Source organism: Bufo bufo, chromosome 7, assembly GCF_905171765.1.
Source record: "Bufo bufo chromosome 7, aBufBuf1.1, whole genome shotgun sequence".
Taxonomy (NCBI): domain Eukaryota; kingdom Metazoa; phylum Chordata; class Amphibia; order Anura; family Bufonidae; genus Bufo; species Bufo bufo.
Genome location: NC_053395.1, coordinates 24,536,905 through 24,556,044, shown reverse-complemented (window position 1 = coordinate 24,556,044; position 19,140 = coordinate 24,536,905). Strand labels below are relative to the sequence as shown.

Sequence of the window (19,140 nt, the reverse complement as noted above, 5' to 3'; positions counted from 1 at the left end):
GGTGGTCTTAGGGTACTTTCACACTAGTGTTTTTCTTTTCCGGCGCTGAGTTCCGTCCTAGGGGCACAAATCCAGAAAAGAACTGATCAGTTGTAATCCTAATGCATTCTGAATGGAGAGTAATCCATTCAGGATGCATCAGGATGTCTTCAGTTCAGTCTTTGACTGATCAGGCTTTTCAGAAAACCGTAGCATGTTGTATTTTTACCTCCGGCCAAAAATCCTGAACACTTGGACTGAACGCCGGATTCGGCCTTTTTCCCATTGACTTGCATTAACGCCGGATCTGGCGCCGTGTGTTCCGTCAAACCGAATCCGGCTTTTGCATGTTAAACCCAAAAAAGGTGAAAAAAAAAAAGTTAGTCCATAAATGTTTGGTAGCCTGATTGTTGTCAGCATTATACAAGTTATGTCTGTATATGTCATTTTTTATGTAAGATCTGTACAACAATGTATTTACACTGTAAACTCAATAAAAAAAGATCTGATAAAAAAAATTCCATAGATGGCAGATCCATTTTTTCCAATGCATTTTTTTTATTTTGATCAAATTCCTGATGAGGATTCAAATGTAATCAGTTTTCACACGTTTTTCCGGATCTGGCGGGCAGTTCCGGTGTTGGAATTGAACGCCGGATTCAAACAATGCTAGTGTGAAAGTAGCCTTAGTTAGTGTTGCATATATAATAATTTGTTAAAAGCTGGATTCTCACATTACACTGCTTGGGAAAGAAAATTATTGAACAATTCTTTGTCTTCTATAATGTTATTTCACATATAACATCACTTACTCTGCATGATTCCCTCCCCCTTTTTTTATTTGCCTGCTTCTCTTATCTCCTTATCTCAGGAATGTTTCTCTGTTAATGCAGGGGAAGTGAATCTCTGGCTCACACTAGGTACAGTACTTATCCATTAACTGACCATCTTTTACTGCTCTAATCTCTAATGCTAGTGCTAGGATCTTCCCCATTTAAACACACATCATTAGGGTAACAAAACTTAACCAGTTCATTTCTGAACATTTAACACAAGCGCCTTTCTGATTGCAGACACTGGGGCACTTTCTTGCTAGTGCCATCAACTAACATCCTGACACTGCTGTTTTCCCACTCATTAGAACCCCCCCTAAACATCACAGGAGTTCTGATGTCCAGTCTGTAAGCTCTAACTTCAGATTCTTACAGATTTTCATCCCTGTTGCCAGCCAGGCGACCTGCTGTCCGGGGCCACACTTTCTCTGATAACATTCTTTTTCACATTTTGACTTTCAATTCTCCATTAATATCACATCCTGCCAAATTGTCTACCCATGGGTTAACTAGGAAGTAATTTGAGACTACACTGTGGAACACAAACTTTACATGTTTCTCCCGTCTCAGGTTTGGGGTAATCTGTTTTTGACCCTTGTCCTCCCATGTTGATATTCTTGGTTCAAAGAATAAGCGAGACAATCACTGTCAGGACTGGCTGTACTGAACCGTAAAGGTTCCGACAAATCCTGTCAACTGATCAGCAGATTCGTATCTTGATGTCTCTATACTCTTCGGACCCCTATCGACTATTGCCGTTTTGGACCGCCACTTGCGTTCACGTTCTCCGGGTCAACGGATTTCTCCTAGCCGAAGTGGGGCATCTAGCGATCCTCCACAGCACAATTTTACACATTAACAGTGGGTAACCCAAAAATACATCAATTTGACAACAGTGGGATGTGACCATACGCTTACCACCCGGTCTTGTAACCTTCTGTTCCCTGAACAGTATATCTTTAAGTGCACTTATATCCATCTGTGGTGATGTGGACTCCCAGAGTCCCTTATAATCACCTTAGGCTCCCTGAGCCTTGTCTCTTGTGTCCCTGACACAGCAACCTCCCGTAATCTTAGATGGTTCAACTTACTTGGGTCGAGACGTGGCCAGTGCCCTTGGATCAGACGGAGGACAAAATCAATGTCTCTCACCGGACCCGAGGATGACCCTCTCGATCCTGGACACGAGCCCCCAGATCTGTAAGGAAATATGACCCTTTGCTATGGTATCCCCGATACCGGACTTCGGTGGTCAGCTTGGATTAAGTCTATCTGGCGCCAGGAGAATTAACTTGTCAGATACAACACAAACACGGGTCTGTTCAAATTCACTCTAATTTTATTGTCCTTCAGTTCAGCCTTTTATAAAAGGCAGAGAGTATAATTTACATAGTAACATCATTAACCAATCATGTGTGGACACATATAGGGTAATAAACATTAAGCCGGAATAACCTTATAAAGGCATGACTGTTTTCACTAGGGATTCAGGAATTTCAGGAAACTGTCCAAGGACAGAGAAAGATTCCTAAATTCCAGTGGGGGAACTTGAAACAGTGCATGAACAAGATGCCATCAATACATATTGTTAGAACAGACAAAATGGAGTCACATATATCCCTTGCGCTCACCTTTTCTTCTCCGGACAAGCCTTTTTCCAGATGCCCCAAACAATCGGAAAGAAGCTTCATTGGAGAATATGACTTTGCCCCAGTCCTCAGCAGTCCATTCACCATACTTTCTGCAGAAGATCTATCCCTGATGTTTTTTTTGGAGAGAAGTGGCTTTTTTGCTGCCCTTCCTGACACCAGGACATCTTCCAAAAGTCTTCGCCTCACTGTGCGTGCAGATGCGCTCACACCTGCCTGCTGCCATTCCTGAGCAAGCTCTGCACTGGTGACACTCCGACCCTGCAGCGGCTGAATACTCTTTAGGAGACTATCCTGGTGCTTGCTGGACTTTCTTGGACGCCCTGAAGCCTTCTTAACAAGAATTGAACCTCTTTCCTTGAAGTTCTTGATGATCCTATAAATTGTTGATTGAGGTGCAATCTTAGTAGCCACAATATCCTTTCCTGTGAAGCCATTTTTATGCAACGCAATAATTGCTGCACGTGTTTCTTTGCAGGTCACCATGGTTAACAATTATTTCAAGCATCACCCTCCCTTTAACATGTCAAGTCTGCCATTTTAACCCAATCAGCCTGACATAATGATCTCCAGCCTTGTGCTCCTCAACATTCTCACCTAAGTTAAGACGATTACTGAAAGGATCTCAGCAGGTCCTTTAATGACAGCAATGAAATGCAGTGGAAAGTTTTTTTGGGATTAAGTTAATTTTCATGGAAAAGAAGGACTATGCAATTCATCTGATCACTCTTAATAACATTCTGGAGTATATGCAAATTGCTATTATAAAAACTGAAGCAGCAAACTTTTCCAATATTTATGTAATTCTCAAAACTTTTGGCCACGACTGTAGATGGGCGATCAGTGCTCATTCTTCAAGGTCATCCTTCACACATATAAAACCGGTCCTGACAAGAGTCCTAAAATAAGAGAAAACAAGGGTTGGTTAAAATGTTCTGAGTAGACTTGACCTCCTTGACACAAGCACCAACACTTAGGCTTCTGAAAAATAGTCGGTGGTTGATCCTTGAAGGACCCACGTTTGGTCTGTGTGTCCGTTTTTGCCCTTCATGGTCATCTGTATTCCTTGGACACTTCTAGAGCACATTCTATCAATGATCCATGAAAACCACAGACCAAATAGATGGCATCCAGGTTGTGCTTGGTTTCACAGACCCAAAAACCATTGCACGTGAAGGACAAAAGTAGAGCAAACTTCTGCCGTGTCACCACAGATCCATGGTCAGCCAATACACATGTCAAAGTCAATGAGTACCGTGCTGTCCATGGAGACCACGTCCGTGATTCACCGACGTATGAAAGAGGCCTTACACATCAAGAAACCCAAAAACGAAATCCTGTAGGGATACACACAAAATATAAAACTTTGAGTAATTACATACAGATAATTACAAAGACATGATAAAAGAGTATTACACTCACCGGTAATCCGGTTTCCTGGAAGTCTCCATGACACCAAGTCCTGAGATTGACTTCCTTCTGATTGGACAGGAAAAACACAGAGAGGTTAAAACCCCCACCCCCTCCTCACATCACCAGTGTATTTTAACGAAGAACCCCAGGATGAAAGGATAATAGCTAATAGCAGAAAAAAAGGGTGGGATATATGTGGTGTCATGGAGACTTCCAGGAAACCGGATTACCGGTGAGTGTAATACTCTTTTCCCCAGTCGTCTCCATGACACCAAGTCCTGAGACAATATCAAAGATACAATTAGGGGGGGACAACTGCCGACAGGACCTTACGTCCAAATCTTAGGTCGTCATTAGCAGCTACATCTAGTCTGTAGTGCTTAGTGAAAGTATGAACTCTTTTCCATGTTGCTGCCCTGCAAATCTGTTGTAAGGAGGCTGAGGCTTTTTCCGCCCAGGAGGCAGCCATGCCTCTCGTAGAATGTGCTTTTAGGGAAGCAGGGACGTCTTTTCCCTGAGCTTTATATGCTTCGGAGATTGCCATCTTAATCCATCTGGAGATGGAACTTTTTGCCGCTTTCTTCCCTTTGTTAGGACCTGAAAATTGGACAAACAGATTTTTGTCTTTTCTCCAAAGGCTGGTAGCTTCCAGGTACTTTAAGACCGCTCTCCGGACATCTAATGTGTGGTAAGTGATTTCTTGATCGTTTTTCGGATCGTCACAGAACGAGGGGAGAACAATGTCCTGAGACCTATGGAAGGTCGAGACTACCTTGGGGAGGAAAGTCGGATCTAATTTGAAAATTAATTTGTCCTCAAATATTGCAAGGAATGGTTCTTGGATGGACAAGGCCTGCAGCTCACAGACCCTTCTGGCTGAGGTTATTGCCACCAGAAAAATCGTTTTAATGGTAAGCCATCTGATGTGGATAGAGTCCAGAGGTTCGAATGGATCGGAGGTTAGACCCCCTAGTACTGTATTAAGGTTCCATGGTGGCACCATGTTTCTAATTGTAGGTCTGATCCTATCTGCCGCCTTAAGGAATCTGGATATCCAGGGATGTTCCGTTAGCTTGGTATTATATAGTGCTCCTAAAGCCGATACCTGGACCCTAAGGGTATTGGGGGATAGACCTAAATCTAGCCCTTCTTGAAGAAAATCCAGGATTAGTGAGATGTTGGCTCTAAACTGGTTGAAGGAGGTCCCAGACCAATCAGCAAATTTCTTCCATATTTTTTGGTACTTGTCGTTGGTACTCTGTTTCCTGCTAAGGAGTAAGGTGTTCACTACTTTTTTTGATAGACCAAAGTTTAATAAGTTGGATTCTTCAGAATCCAGGCTGTTAACTTTAGTATTTTCAGGTCTGGGTGAGAAATAGGTCCCTGACTTAGAAGGTCCGGCCTTTGAGGTAGAAGGAGAGGAGCTTCCACGCTGAGGGCTTTCAAGAGGGAGAACCAACTTCTCTTGGGCCAGAAGGGGGTTATCAGGATTAGTGTACACTTTTCTTTTAGGAACTTCTGTAACACTCTGGGGATAAGCGGAAATGGGGGGAAGGCGTAGACTAAGTTTGTTGTCCAACTCTGGTTGAGGGCGTCTACTGCCCGAGGATGATCCCTGGGGTTGAGGGAGAAGAACTGGTTTAGCTGATGATTTCTCCTGGATGCAAACAGGTCTATCGTCGGCCTGCCCCATTTCTTCGTGATTAAATGGAAGGCTTCTGGGGCTAACATCCATTCCCCTGGGTCTAGTCTGTGCCGGCTTAGGTAATCGGCCTGAATGTTTAAAACTCCCTTCAAATGAACCGCTGAAAGAGATTGAATGTTGCCTTCTGCCCAGGAAAAGATTTTGTTTGCCAGGTTCTGTAGCGGGCGATGCCTTGTGCCTCCCTGGTGTTGGATAAAGGCCACGGCTGTAGCGTTGTCCGAGTAGACTAGGACGTGACGACCCTTTGCCAGCTGACTTGTGTGTTTCAGTGCTTCCCACACTGCCCTCAGCTCCTTGAAATTTGAGGATTGCTGGCTCACGTAATTCCCCCATGTTCCCTGGTAGGAGTTCCCCTGGACGACCGCTCCCCACCCGTGGAGGCTGGCATCTGTTGTGATGACTAGAGGGAGATCTTGTGCCCAGAAAATCCCGTTTTCTAGGTTCGAATTGCTGAGCCACCAAGTTAGTGATTTTTTGGTCTCTGCATCTAAGAATATTTTCCTCTCTAGGGTTAATTGCGATCTGTTCCATTTGTCTAAGATGAATTTCTGGAGTGGTCTTAGATGGAACTGTGCCCAGGCAACTGCTGGAATGCAAGCGGACAGACTCCCTAGTACCTTCATGGCCTGTCTTATTGAACAGAATTTCTCCTTCTTGAACTTCCTCAAAGCTGTCTGAAGTTTTACTATCTTTTGAGGTGGTAGAAAGGATCTTTGGGAGACTGTGTCTAGAGTAATGCCCAGAAAAACTTTCCGTTTGGATGGGATTAAATCCGATTTTTTCCAATTGATGAGCCAACCTAGGCTCTGTAGATGATCCAGGACTAACCCGAGATGGATTCCCATGGTCTCTATGTTGTCCGCCACTACCAGTAGGTCGTCCAGATAGGGGATCACACAAATTGCCTTTTCTCTCAAGGTTGTCAAGGCTTCCGCCATTATTTTGGTAAAAACCCTTGGGGCAGAAGAGATCCCGAAGGGGAGACACCTGAACTGGAAATGCTGAATGTTTCCCTCCAATTCTATTGCGAACCTTAGGAATTCCCTTGATGACCTGTGAATTGGGACGTGATAATAGGCGTCGCTTAAATCTATTGTGGCCATCACTGCATCCTTTTTTAAGAGTTTCACTGCTGACTTCAGGGTCTCCATTTTGAATTTTTGATATCTTACGTATTTGTTTAGATGTTTCAGATTTATAATTACCCTGGATTTCCCGTTTGGTTTCTTTATAATGAAGAGGCGGGAATAGAATCCCAGTCCTGTCTGATTTTTCGGGACGGGCTCTATGGCGTCCAAGGTTAATAGGTTTTTTATGTCGTTTTTTAAGGTCGCAGTTTGAGATGGGGGAAGGGTAGTGATCACATATTTCTGTGGAGGGGAAGAGAGAAGATCTATCAGATAACCCTCTTGTATAATACTTAAGATCCACCGGCTGTTTGTTACATGCTCCCAAGATCTTAGAAAGGAGCCGAGTCTTCCCCCCACTGGTATGGCGTCATTGTTTGTTGTTGGATGAGGAGGCTTCGGCCCGATTTGGGTTGAAGAGGAAGCTTCTCCCCCTGCCTCCCTTCGCATAGCTCCACCTCCCAGTCTTCCCTTTATCTTTTTTATTTTCGGGTTGAAAAAATCGGTCACGAAAGGGCTGCCTTTTTTGTTTATATCTTTCCTCTGGAAACCCTCTTTTTTTATTTGTCGCGTTGTCTAGGATTTTATCTAGATCTTCTCCGAAAACGTACTGACCGTGGAAGGGGAGTGCGATTAATTTATTTTTAGATGTGATATCTCCTGACCACGCTTTAAGCCATAGTGCCCTTCTCGCTGTATTTGAGAGAACAGCTGTACGGGCGGACAGTTTAACTGATTCAGCAGCTGCGTCTGCTAGAAAGGAGGTTGCCATCTTTAATAGAGGCAAGCTCTCTAGAATTTGATCCCGTGGTGTCTTATTGACCAGATGTATCTCTAGCTGGTCTAGCCAAAGGTTCAGTGTTCTGGCCACACATGTGGAGGCAACGCCCGGTTTGAGAAGGGCCGCCGTAGTCTCCCAGGTCTTTCGCAAGAGACTTTCCGCTTTCCTGTCTAGAGGATCTTTCAATTGTGCTGAGTCTTCAAACGGTAGGGCCGTATGTTTTGCTACCTTGGCCACTGGCGCGTCTACTTTGGGAATGGTCTCCCAATCCGTACAGTCCTCTTGGCTAAAGGGGTAGCGCCTCTTAATTCCTCTTGGGATAAAGGATCCTTTATCCGGTTTTTCCCATTCAGACCTAATTAATTTTTGGACACTATCAGGGACTGGAAAAACGGCCTTCTTCCTTTCACCTAGACCCCCAAAAATTTCTTGCTGGGTAGACCTAGGGGTTTTAGGCATCTCCATCTGAATGGTGGCCCTGATGGCCCTGATAAGTTCATCAATATCTTCAGGATTGAACAGGAAGCGCTTATATTCGCCCTCTTCATCTGAAGATGCCGGGTGTTTTTGGACAGATTCGGAGTCTGAGACCGCAAGCCCCTCAGAGTCGGAATCCAGGATAAGTGATTTAACACTACGGGCGTCCTGAGTGGGGGGAACTTTGGGAGGAGTAGGTTCTCTGGTAGTTAAGGCTAGCTGAACCTCTTCTTTTACCACTTTTCTAATGTCTTCAATTAGACTAGAAGACTCAGACTTGATGACACTGGCAGTACATTCTTTACACAGGGGCTTGGATCCAGTGTTAGACAATCTTTTGCAGCAAATACCACATTTTCTAGTTTTTTTGGCTGCAGAAGCCGAATCCTTTTCTCCCTGAAATGGTAAGGGAGGAAAGGATGAGCAGACTGAACCCACCATACAAGGCATGTACCTGAGAACAGGTTACTCACTGTCCCAGGGTTTGATGCAGGCTCGGTTCCAGAGCCCGGCGTGAGGGGGGTGCTCATCTTGACTCCCGACCGCTTCAGAGATGCTTCACCAAAATATGTGAGCCGCGCTATGCAGGGCGCCGTTACACAGGTCCTGAGCGTTTTTATAGTGTCTCCATGTGCTTCTCATGCTGCAGGACCTGTGGCGCATGTTGATGACGTCAGCGCGCTTAGCTCCGCCCCCGGCGTCTGACGTCATCCGCCTGCCGGCCGGAAGGGACACATCACAGTGCCGATCCGCCGTGTTCCTCCTTCCCTCTGCATCAAGCCCTCCGGGACCGCCGCAGAGGGAATCTTCGCAGGGGCACTACCTATGTGCCCGAGCCCAGGCCTAACCAAACGGAGGAGGGAGAGCTGCACTGCAGATCCGACCTCGGCCCAGATGAAAAAAAAAAACTCCAGGTGAGCCCAAACGAGCTCCGTGCACCTCTCCTGCTTCCTATCCTGATGGGACAGGAAAAACACTGGTGATGTGAGGAGGGGGTGGGGGTTTTAACCTCTCTGTGTTTTTCCTGTCCAATCAGAAGGAAGTCAATCTCAGGACTTGGTGTCATGGAGACGACTGGGGAAAAAAAACAATAATCAAAATGTTAACGCAGCAATACAGGCGGTGTTGCAAATGGTAGCTCACAAGCTGACCGGCGTGGTATAAGATCCCAAAATCCAAAGTCAGCTAGGCACAAAGGCTGAGAACAGCAGTGCCAGAAAATGTATGTGTTTATGTACCAGAAATGCCCTGGGACCCCATCTGATGTTCCTGGGTGCCATGTGTAAAGAGCCGTCCACACAAGGCCTCAACAGGCTACCAATAGTGGGCATACAAAACAGCCAACTCAAGGAAAAAAACAGAATATACCTGGGCAATGGAACAGGAGAGGGATCCAACCTCCTGTAAGCTGTGAGCACACCCCGACGTACGTTTCGCCCCTTGAGAAAGCGGAACGTACGTCGGGGTGTGCTCACAGCTGACCGGAGGTTGGATCCCTCTCCTGTTCCATTGCCCAGGTATTTTCTGTTTTTCCTTGAGTTGGCTGTTTTGTATGCCCACTATTGGTAGCCTGTTGAGGCCTTGTGTTGACGGCTCTTTACACATGGCACCCAGGAACATCCGATAGGGTCCCAGGGCATTTCTGGTACATAAACACATACTTTGTCTGGCACTGCTGTTCTCAGCCTTTGTGCCTAGCTGACTTTGGATTTTGGGATCTTATACCACGCCGGTCAGCTTGTGAGCTACCATTTGCAACACCGCCTGTATTGCTGCTTTACCATTTTGATTGTTTTTTATCATGTGTCTTTGTAATTATCTGTATGTAATTACTCAATAAAGTTTCATATTTTGTGTATGTATGTGTATCCCTACAGGATTTCGTTTTTGGGTTTCTATATGATGACATACATCTTACCAACTGGTGGTTGGTTAAATAGGTTGTATTTGTACTTACACATCAAGCAACATGTCGGAACACGGGTCTCATTACACACATACACAGTTAATGGGTAATGAGCTAAATGCTCCTGTTCATGTAGGCACAGAGATCTTACTAAAGGCTACTGAAGAGGCCAAAAGTAATTTTCAGTTTGTGCCAAAGTGGAAGATACCCCAGAGTTGAGACTGGCGCAATTGTGATATATATAACACACACTGGCATGCCCAGGCTATGGTATTATACTATATGGAGAAAAGTCCTGGGCCACACGCCTTACACTCCTGAAGTTTCTTCCCTCCTAGATACTGTACCATCACCTGTACATGATTCTAGGAACCACCACAACACAGTGGAGACCACAGTGACAGAGTGGGGTTGCTTGATTGCCGAGGCATCTAGTGCTTAAAATAACTAACACTCTGCTGACTCCACAGCTGCAGAGTCCAAACCCTGTGCACCAGGAGGTTCATGGCATGGCTGTATGCAAGCCGTCCATCACCAACCACAAGGCCAAGCGTCAGAGTGGTGTAAAGCCACCACAACTGGACTCTGGAACAGTGGACCCATCTTCCAGATAGCCCAGTCTGGGTTTGGTAAATGCCAGGAGAACATTACCTGCATGACAGCAGTGTGCAACCAAGTCTAGTGGAGGAGGATAATGCTATGGGGTGGCGTTTCAGAGATTGACCTCATCCTTTAGTTCCAGTGATGGAAAATTTTAATGCTTCAGCAGACCGAGATCTTTTGTACTCTTGCATGCTTCCAGCATTGTGGGATCAGTCTGGGGAAGGCCATTTTCTGTCCCAATGCACAAAGCAAGGTCCATAAAGGATTGGTTGGGTGTAGCAGAAGTGGACCTCAAGCCCAGGTAATGGAAGAGAGGACCCGGCTCACAATCGCCATCACCAGTGTCTGACTTCACCCACCATCAGGCCTCCAGTATAGAGAGCCGTGGGTAAGGGACACCCACCATCAGGCCTCCAGTATAGAGAGCCGTGGGTAAGGGACACCCACCATCAGGCCTCCAGTATAGAGAGCCGTGGGTAAGGGACACCCACCATCAGGCCTCCAGTATAGAGAGCCGTGGGTAAGGGACACCCACCATCAGGCCTCCAGTATAGAGAGCCGTGGGTAAGGGACACCCACCATCAGGCCTCCAGTATAGAGAGCCGTGGGTAAGGGACACCCACCATCAGGCCTCCAGTATAGAGAGCCGTGGGTAAGGGACACCCACCATCAGGCCTCCAGTATAGAGAGCCGTGGGTAAGGGACACCCACCATCAGGCCTCCAGTATAGAGAGCCGTGGGTAAGGGACACCCACCATCAGGCCTCCAGTATAGAGAGCCGTGGGTAAGGGACACCCACCATCAGGCCTCCAGTATAGAGAGCCGTGGGTAAGGGACACCCACCATCAGGCCTCCAGTATACAGAGCCGTGGGTAATGGACACCCACCATCAGACCTCCAGTATAGAGAACCGTGGGTAATGGACACCCACCATCATGCCTCCAGTATAGAGAACCGTGGGTAATGGACACCCACCATCATGCCTCCAGTATAGAGAACCGTGGGTAAGGGACACCCACCATCATGCCTCCAGTATAGAGAACCGTGGGTAAGGGACACCCACCATCAGACCTCCAGTATAGAGAACCGTGGGTAAGGGACACCCACCATCATGCCTCCAGTATAGAGAACCGTGGGTAAGGGACACCCACCATCAGGCCTCCAGTATAGAGAGCCGTGGGTAAGGGACACCCACCATCAGGCCTCCAGTATAGAGAGCCGTGGGTAAGGGACACCCACCATCAGGCCTCCAGTATACAGAGCCATGGGTAATGGACACCCACCATCAGACCTCCAGTATAGAGAACCGTGGGTAATGGACACCCACCATCATGCCTCCAGTATAGAGAACCGTGGGTAAGGGACACCCACCATCAGACCTCCAGTATAGAGAACCGTGGGTAAGGGACACCCACCATCATGCCTCCAGTATAGAGAACCGTGGGTAAGGGACACCCACCATCAGACCTCCAGTATAGAGAGCCGTGGGTAAGGGACACCCACCATCAGGCCTCCAGTATAGAGAGCCGTGGGTAAGGGACACCCACCATCAGACCTCCAGTATAGAGAGCCGTGGGTAAGGGACACCCACCATCAGACCTCCAGTATAGAGAGCCGTGGGTAAGGGACACCCACCATCAGGCCTCCAGTATAGAGAACCGTGGGTAAGGGACACCCACCATCATGCCTCCAGTATAGAGAACCGTGGGTAAGGGACACCCACCATCAGGCCTCCAGTATAGAGAGCCGTGGGTAAGGGACACCCACCATCAGACCTCCAGTATAGAGAGCCGTGGGTAAGGGACACCCACCATCAGACCTCCAGTATAGAGAACTGCTCAGGTCTTTCAAAAAACAACACCACATAACCCGACTTAAAATGTCTAACACCATAACCCACCAGAGACTCAACACACCCTATTCTAGCAAGAAAGAAAACACCGCTTACTGAGCCTCCCCAGGCTAACAATAACCCCCATCATCCCTCGGCCGACTACTCACCATCATCCATGCAGCGTGGTCAACAAAGAGGCCCTCCCCGACCGAGGCGTCTCCATTTATACCCATCCTTTATAAGGGCACGGCCCTGTGACCAGCATGACGTCATCAGCAGGCGAGAATCAGCTCTTTGCGCACGCTCGTTTCAGCTCTCGCGAGATTTGGTGGGTATAAAAGTATTCTTCCGCCGGCTTCCGGCCTTCTAGTCTATACTAATCACGTAAGTGACGGAGGCCGGCGGGAGAGAGGCCGGGAGGCAATCCGCCGACATCGGGGGCGTCCAGCTCTTGTGCCCGCTACTGACGGGGTTACATGAGCTGGCGGGAGCGGGGGGCTGTTACCATGGTGATATTGGTTTTGGGGGGATATGGAGGATTCGGGTAGATATTGGTGCGGCCTGGTCCGTCCTGTCACCGGGCAGGATGGCGGCTTGTTACCTACTTATCGCTTCTGCAGGGTTAGTCTTCATCCTCCTGGACCCCCTCAGTCCTAGAGCTCGTCCGTAGCCGGGTCCTTTTGTCCGTTGTTTTCAATATTTATTTATTTTTACTTTACATAACAAATGGCATTTCTAATATGCTGTTCGATCCCTCATCAAGATCTCTGCTTGCTGTCAGTAAATGGGAACATTTTAGTTTGCCCCTAGAGGCCGCAAAGGACAAATACCCCTCACAGCTGAGGGTTTGTTACAGTAGTCTTCCCAGTAGACCGTCCTGTGAGCTACATTACCTTAGTAGGTGTCTCCTGTGCTGTTGGTTTGCAACAGTGTGTCAGCGCTGTCTGTAGACAGGGTTTAACTGTCGTAAATGCTCCGCTGAGGGTTTCTAAGGGTTACAGGCACATTCACTGACAGCAAGCAGATCTTAAACTGTGGAAAGAATGTGAAGTGGGGCTCATCAGTATCGGGGCCCCTGTTGTCAGTGCTAGTACTACTTCTTTCAGTCCCTTTTGCCTGTTGGGGGTTATCCTTGCGTCAGGAAGGCACGTTCCCTGCTCCTCTGTGTATAATATGACCGTCCTGTAACTCTTCTCCTCCAAGTATCTAACTGTATTTTTTTCTCCTTACAGCAAATGGCGGACGACGCCGGTGCTAACAGGGGAGGTTTCCGCGGAGGCTTCGGCAGTGGGGGCCGGGGCCGTGGTCGTGGAAGAGGCAGGGGCCGCGGAAGAGGACGCGGGGCCCGCGGAAAAGCTGATGACAAAGAAGTGAGTGAATCCCCAGCCGTAAAGTCATGGCTAATTGCAAGAGCGACATCCCTTTGATTTGTAGTGTCTGACCTCTGGAACCCCAAATCCTGATGAAGTGGCAAACTGTTCCGCCCCCTCCCCACGTCAGTCTACCATATAGAAATGCCCCGTCCTTCCTGTCTGCGGCCAGAAAACTCGCGCAGGCGCAGTACCGCCAGCGGCCTGCGCGATCATCAACCTCCTGAGGGCAACAGCGCTCAGGTCACATCACTGGGCTCGGCGCATGCCCAGTGAGACTTTTGAGGCTGTTGCCCTCAGGAGGTTGATGATCGCGCTGGCGGTACTGCGCCTGCGTGAGTTTTCTGGCCGCAGACAGGAAGAAGGACGGGGCACTTCTATAAGGTAGACTATGACGTGCGGAGGGGGCGGAACTGTTTGCCGGGGCTGTGGGAGGTTATTTGATCAGGAGGCGTTCTTGGGCACTGCAGGGGGGCGTCACTGGGCTCCGGAAAGTGAAAAAAACGCCCCTCTGGGCACCTTGGGCCCTAATTAGCATAACAGAAAAAGCGCTTTTATATCAAAACTACAAAACGAAATAAAGTAAAAAGACGACTGCTGGAAATAAGGTACTTTAGTCAACATAGCGATGGTGACAGCTTAAAATGGTAAAAGCAGGTGACAGAATCCCTTTAACCCTTTCGCTACCAGCGCCGTACAAGCATGACGCCTGCTCGCGCCTGCAGCGGGCAGCATGGCCGGCAAGTCTCTGCTGTTTCAAATAGCAGAGACCTGCGGCTAATTACTGCAACCGCCAATGATGCTGATCGCGGTAATTAAATGCTTTAGATGCCGTGATCAAGGGAGCACGCGCTTCCGGACTTCCTACCTATGCCCCCTGTGTCCAATCTGGGAATAGGTAGTTGCGCTGAATGCTGGTAGCTTTACTGAGAAAGCTAGCAGTTTTCAAACTGCAATTCTTATTTTGGCCACCAGATGGCAGGCCAGTATTAGATGTGAGCAAAATAAGCTAGTAATAAATTCCGGATAAACCAAAAGTTAGAAAATGTAATATGCTCATATTGAGGCACATAATAATCACCAAAAAAAGGTACAAAATATATGTTTAAATCACCCCCCTTTCCGTATAATTAAAAAATAAATACCTAAATAACAATAAATATAAACATCATGGGTATCACCACGACCGAAAATGCCCATACTATTAAAATATATATATAAAAAAATCCAATACGGCTAATGCGCTTAACGGAAAAAGGGTAAAAATGGCCAGTTTTCAATTTTTTCATTGCTTCTCTTACACAAAAAGTTATAAAATGTGATCAAAAAGTCACGTATACTCCAAAATGGTATCAATTAAAAATACAGCTCAGAAGACAGAAGTATAAAGTTATGGGGGTCTGAATATGGTGATATAAAAAAAAATTCTCAAAGTTTAAATTTATTTTTACACTGTTTAGACATAAATAACGTATACATATGGGGTATTGTTGTAATCGTACGGACGCAGAAAATTAAGGGCATGGGTCAGTTTTGCCGTAAACAAAACGCTTTGGGAACAAAACCCATAAAACGGTGGATGGTTTGTGTTTTTTTTCCAATTTCACCCCATTTGGATTTTTTTTTACCGCTTCCCACAACATTTTATGCCATAATTAATGGTGGCATTAGAAAGTACAACTTGTCCCGCAAAGACTAAGCCCTCATACAGCTATGTGACCGGAAAAATAAAAAGTTATGGGAAGAAAAATGAAAACGCAAAAATGAAAAAACCTTTGGTATCCAAAGGGTTAAGTATTAAATTTACACTTTATTGCAGTGGATTCCAGTCACCAAACTTGGCCGCCTGGTCAAAGACATGAAGATCAAGTCCTTGGAGGAAATCTATCTGTTCTCCCTGCCAATCAAAGTAAGTGGTCGACCGTTTTGGGCTAAGGCTACGCCATGTCAGAAGTGCCCAGTTAGGAGATTCTTCTAGTCTTTGTTAAAGGGGTTGTCTCGCCTCAGACATTGATGGCATGTCCCTAGGATATGCCATCAATGTCAGATGGGTGCAGGTCCCACCTCTGCAATCTGCACCTATCTCCAGAACAGGCCCCTAAAGTGAACGAGAGCACGCCGCCCCTGCATTAATTTCTCTGGGAGTTCTGATATTTCAGGCAGTCCCATAGAATTTAATGGAGCAGTGCGCACTCCATGCATTTCTATAGGATTTCTGAAAGTAGTAGTATTTTAGGGACTCGTAGAAGTGAATGGAGAGTACGCTGCACATGCGCAGTGCTCTCGTTCACTTTTGGGGTGTGGGTGGAGCCACCAATGCGTGAGGCGACCCAACCCCTTTAATACCCTTGCTTCCTTGCTGTAGGCGCCTTTCCAAAGTTAACCCTTCATGTCTTTTTAGGAGTCTGAGATCATTGACTTCTTCCTGGGGACTTCTCTGAAGGATGAGGTCCTGAAGATCATGCCTGTACAGAAGCAGACACGTGCCGGTCAGCGCACAAGGTTCAAGGTGGGTTCCCGTTGCCAGCGTCCCGTGCCCTGAACGCTCCCTTCAGACAGGAGTCTCACATCACTGCTCTGATTTATTTCTAGGCTTTTGTGGCTATTGGAGACTTCAATGGCCATGTTGGTCTTGGTGTGAAATGCTCCAAAGAAGTCGCCACTGCTATCCGCGGTGCCATCATCCTGGCCAAGCTGTCCATTGTACCCGTACGTAGAGGCTACTGGGGTAACAAGATCGGCAAACCCCACACAGTGCCCTGCAAGGTGAGACGTCCTGGCTGCCTTAACTATAGAGGGATCCCTACAGGGCTCATGTGGATTAGAAGGGAAGCAGTGGGTCTTTACATCCGCAGTCCTGTAACCTTAAAGGGGATCTTCAGTTTACTACTACAGCCTTGCCCAGTTCTCTCAGCTCTGCTCAATCACATGTGTATGTGGTGTGGTTGGCATTTTTATGAGAGGCATAGCAATGGGCCCCATATGCACGGCGGGCTGACTTCATGCTGGTCTTCCTGTTCCTGTTTGAGGCTCAACATTTTCACGGTCCATGTCCTTTGCTGTAGGATCTTCAGCTTGTGATGGTGGCACGGGGCAGCTTGGCTCATATTACATGGTTGTGTCTTTCAGGTGACCGGACGTTGCGGCTCTGTACTCGTGCGTCTCATCCCTGCACCCAGAGGTACTGGCATTGTGTCTGCTCCGGTCCCTAAGAAGCTGCTGATGATGGCTGGTATTGATGACTGCTACACCTCCGCCAGGGGCTGCACTGCTACCCTGGGTAACTTTGGTAAGTGGACATCTAAGGTCTGGAATGATTGGTTGCTTCCTCTAGAAACGTTGAGTATCAGTCATGGACTATACTGGAAAAGAGCCGACAGATCCATGACTGAACATTAAACTATTTCACATGAGACAATGAATCGAAAAAACTTGCATGCTGGATCTGTCTTATGAAGACTGATGGTGGCAGATGGACCATATTAGCCTATAATGGGTGCATTGGATTTGTCATGGTCTGTCACTTTGAGGAAAAATGGTGCAGGATGCGATACTATTCCCATCAGATGACTATTTCCAACTTGGGGTACTTTCACACTAGCGTTATTCTTTTCCGGCATTGAGTTCCGTCCTAGGGGCTCAATACCGGAAAAGAACTGATCAGTTTTATCCTAATACATACTGAATGGAGAGCGATCCGTTCAGGATGCATCAGGATGTCTTCAGTTCAGTCTTTTTGACTTTTCAGGACGGAGATAATACTGCAACATGCTATGGTTTTATCTGTCCAAAATTCTGGAATGCCGAATCCAGCATTTTTTTCATTGAAATGCATTAATACCGGATACAGCACTGAGTGTTCCGACAAAACTGATCCGGCATTGCAGTCTGCTCATGCTCAGACCGCAAAAAAAGTGAAAAAATAAATGCCGGATCTTTTTTACCAGATGACACCGGAGAGACGGATCCGGCATTTCAATGCAATTGTCATACGGATCAGGATCCTGATCGTCTGACAAATGCCATCAGTTTGCATGCGTTTTGACGGATCCGGCAGGCAGTTTCGGCGATGGAATCCTCTGCCGCAAGTCTGAAAGTACCCTAAGGCTCCTAACGGACGGGACCTTTTAATGAAAATGTGAGCAGAACACATGGAAGACCCAAGTCCACCAGAGCTGCTGCTCATCAGCTCTGTTCCCAAGAGGTCCTGTAAAGGAGGTGAACACCCTCTGGTGTCCATATGCAGTTGTCCAAGATTGCAAAATGTTTTTTTTTTTTTACAAGAGCAGTGCCACTCACAGGTTGTGTATGGTATTGCAGCTTAACGCCATTTATTTCAGTTGTGACTGCACTACCAAACAACCCATTGTGCCAATCTTGAACAATCCCTTTAAAAGCCACCTAGGTCCTATTCTCTCAGCTCTACCCAGTGGCACCTGTTTGTGGTCTGACTGTTGTTACAAGAGAGAAAAAGAAACTGAGCTCCATTTGCACGGCATAGCGGCTTTCATCATGGCCGCTGTGTTCCTGTATGAAGCTCTATAGGTGTTGTCTGTATGATGCTGGAGGCTGCCGTGTGGTGCCTGGACATGACTGGTTTGTGTTCTCTGCAGCTAAGGCCACTTTTGATGCCATCTCCAAGACCTACAGCTACCTGACTCCTGACCTGTGGAAGGAAACCATCTTCACCAAGTCTCCATACCAGGTAACTAACTTTCTATTTGACTACTAGGACTGCACCGCCTGTCTGTATGGACTGACCTATAACTGTTCTCCTCCTGCAGGAGTACACGGACCATCTGGCCAAGACCCACACCCGAGTGTCTGTGCAGAGGACCCAGGCCGCAGCAGTTCCTGCCACCTCCTAAATCTGTTCAATGACCAAAATAAAGTTCATGATTGAGTAAAGCCTCGTTTCCTTTCCCTCACGTGTAACATGGGAATAGAGTATAGCAGACGTATCGCTGAGGCAGAATGCGGTATAAATCCTTGTGTATATTTAGGGGATGGTAGCGCAGGTGGTCTACAATCTGGGATAATAGATCTCAGCAGCAGGGGGGCTGTAATAGCATGTACAGCAGTAGAGCTGAAGTGCAATGCTGGGAGGCGGTGCGACCAATGACCACTGCAGCCAATCAACTCAATGGCGTCGGTGCGACTTGCAAGTTTCCTTGACCCTAGAATTTTGCAGTCGTCCAGCAGTGCTGCTGCATACGAGCAGAGGTGTAGAGCGGACAACTCTGTCCTTGCTGTAACATTAAACAGCTCTGTGCCGTGTGAATAACGCCCTGAGGCAGCATTTTGGAGGAGCGTATTGTCACGTGCCAGTGTTTGGGTGAGTGTCCTGTGTTACCATCCTTGATGCCCAAATTGCTGTTAGACTCGATTTGAGGCTATGATGGACACTAAAACATGGGCCCTGACATGACCGCACAGTGCAGTCGTGTGGAGCTTGAGGCGGCT

At 47.2% G+C, this 19,140-nt stretch overlaps 1 protein-coding gene and 2 non-coding genes across 3 annotated transcripts; 2 read left to right on the top strand and 1 right to left on the bottom strand.

Annotated features, from left to right (window-relative positions):
- Window positions 1–9,931: 9,931 nt before the first annotated feature.
- On the bottom strand, window positions 9,932–10,061 carry LOC121009072. Its single transcript, XR_005780683.1, has one exon. It is a non-coding gene; the product is annotated as a small nucleolar RNA ACA64 (small nucleolar RNA).
- A 3,456-nt stretch (window positions 10,062–13,517) lies between these two features.
- On the top strand, window positions 13,518–18,585 carry RPS2 (ribosomal protein S2). Its single transcript, XM_040439726.1, has 7 exons — window positions 13,518–13,677; window positions 15,497–15,586; window positions 16,079–16,186; window positions 16,270–16,443; window positions 16,807–16,966; window positions 18,291–18,382; window positions 18,462–18,585. Exons 1-7 carry the CDS (start codon window positions 13,543–13,545, stop codon window positions 18,543–18,545), a joined length of 843 nt encoding a protein of 280 aa, XP_040295660.1. The 5' UTR covers window positions 13,518–13,542; the 3' UTR covers window positions 18,546–18,585.
- On the top strand, window positions 16,582–16,717 carry LOC121009094. Its single transcript, XR_005780689.1, has one exon. It is a non-coding gene; the product is annotated as a small nucleolar RNA SNORA64/SNORA10 family (small nucleolar RNA).
- Window positions 18,586–19,140: the final 555 nt, after the last annotated feature.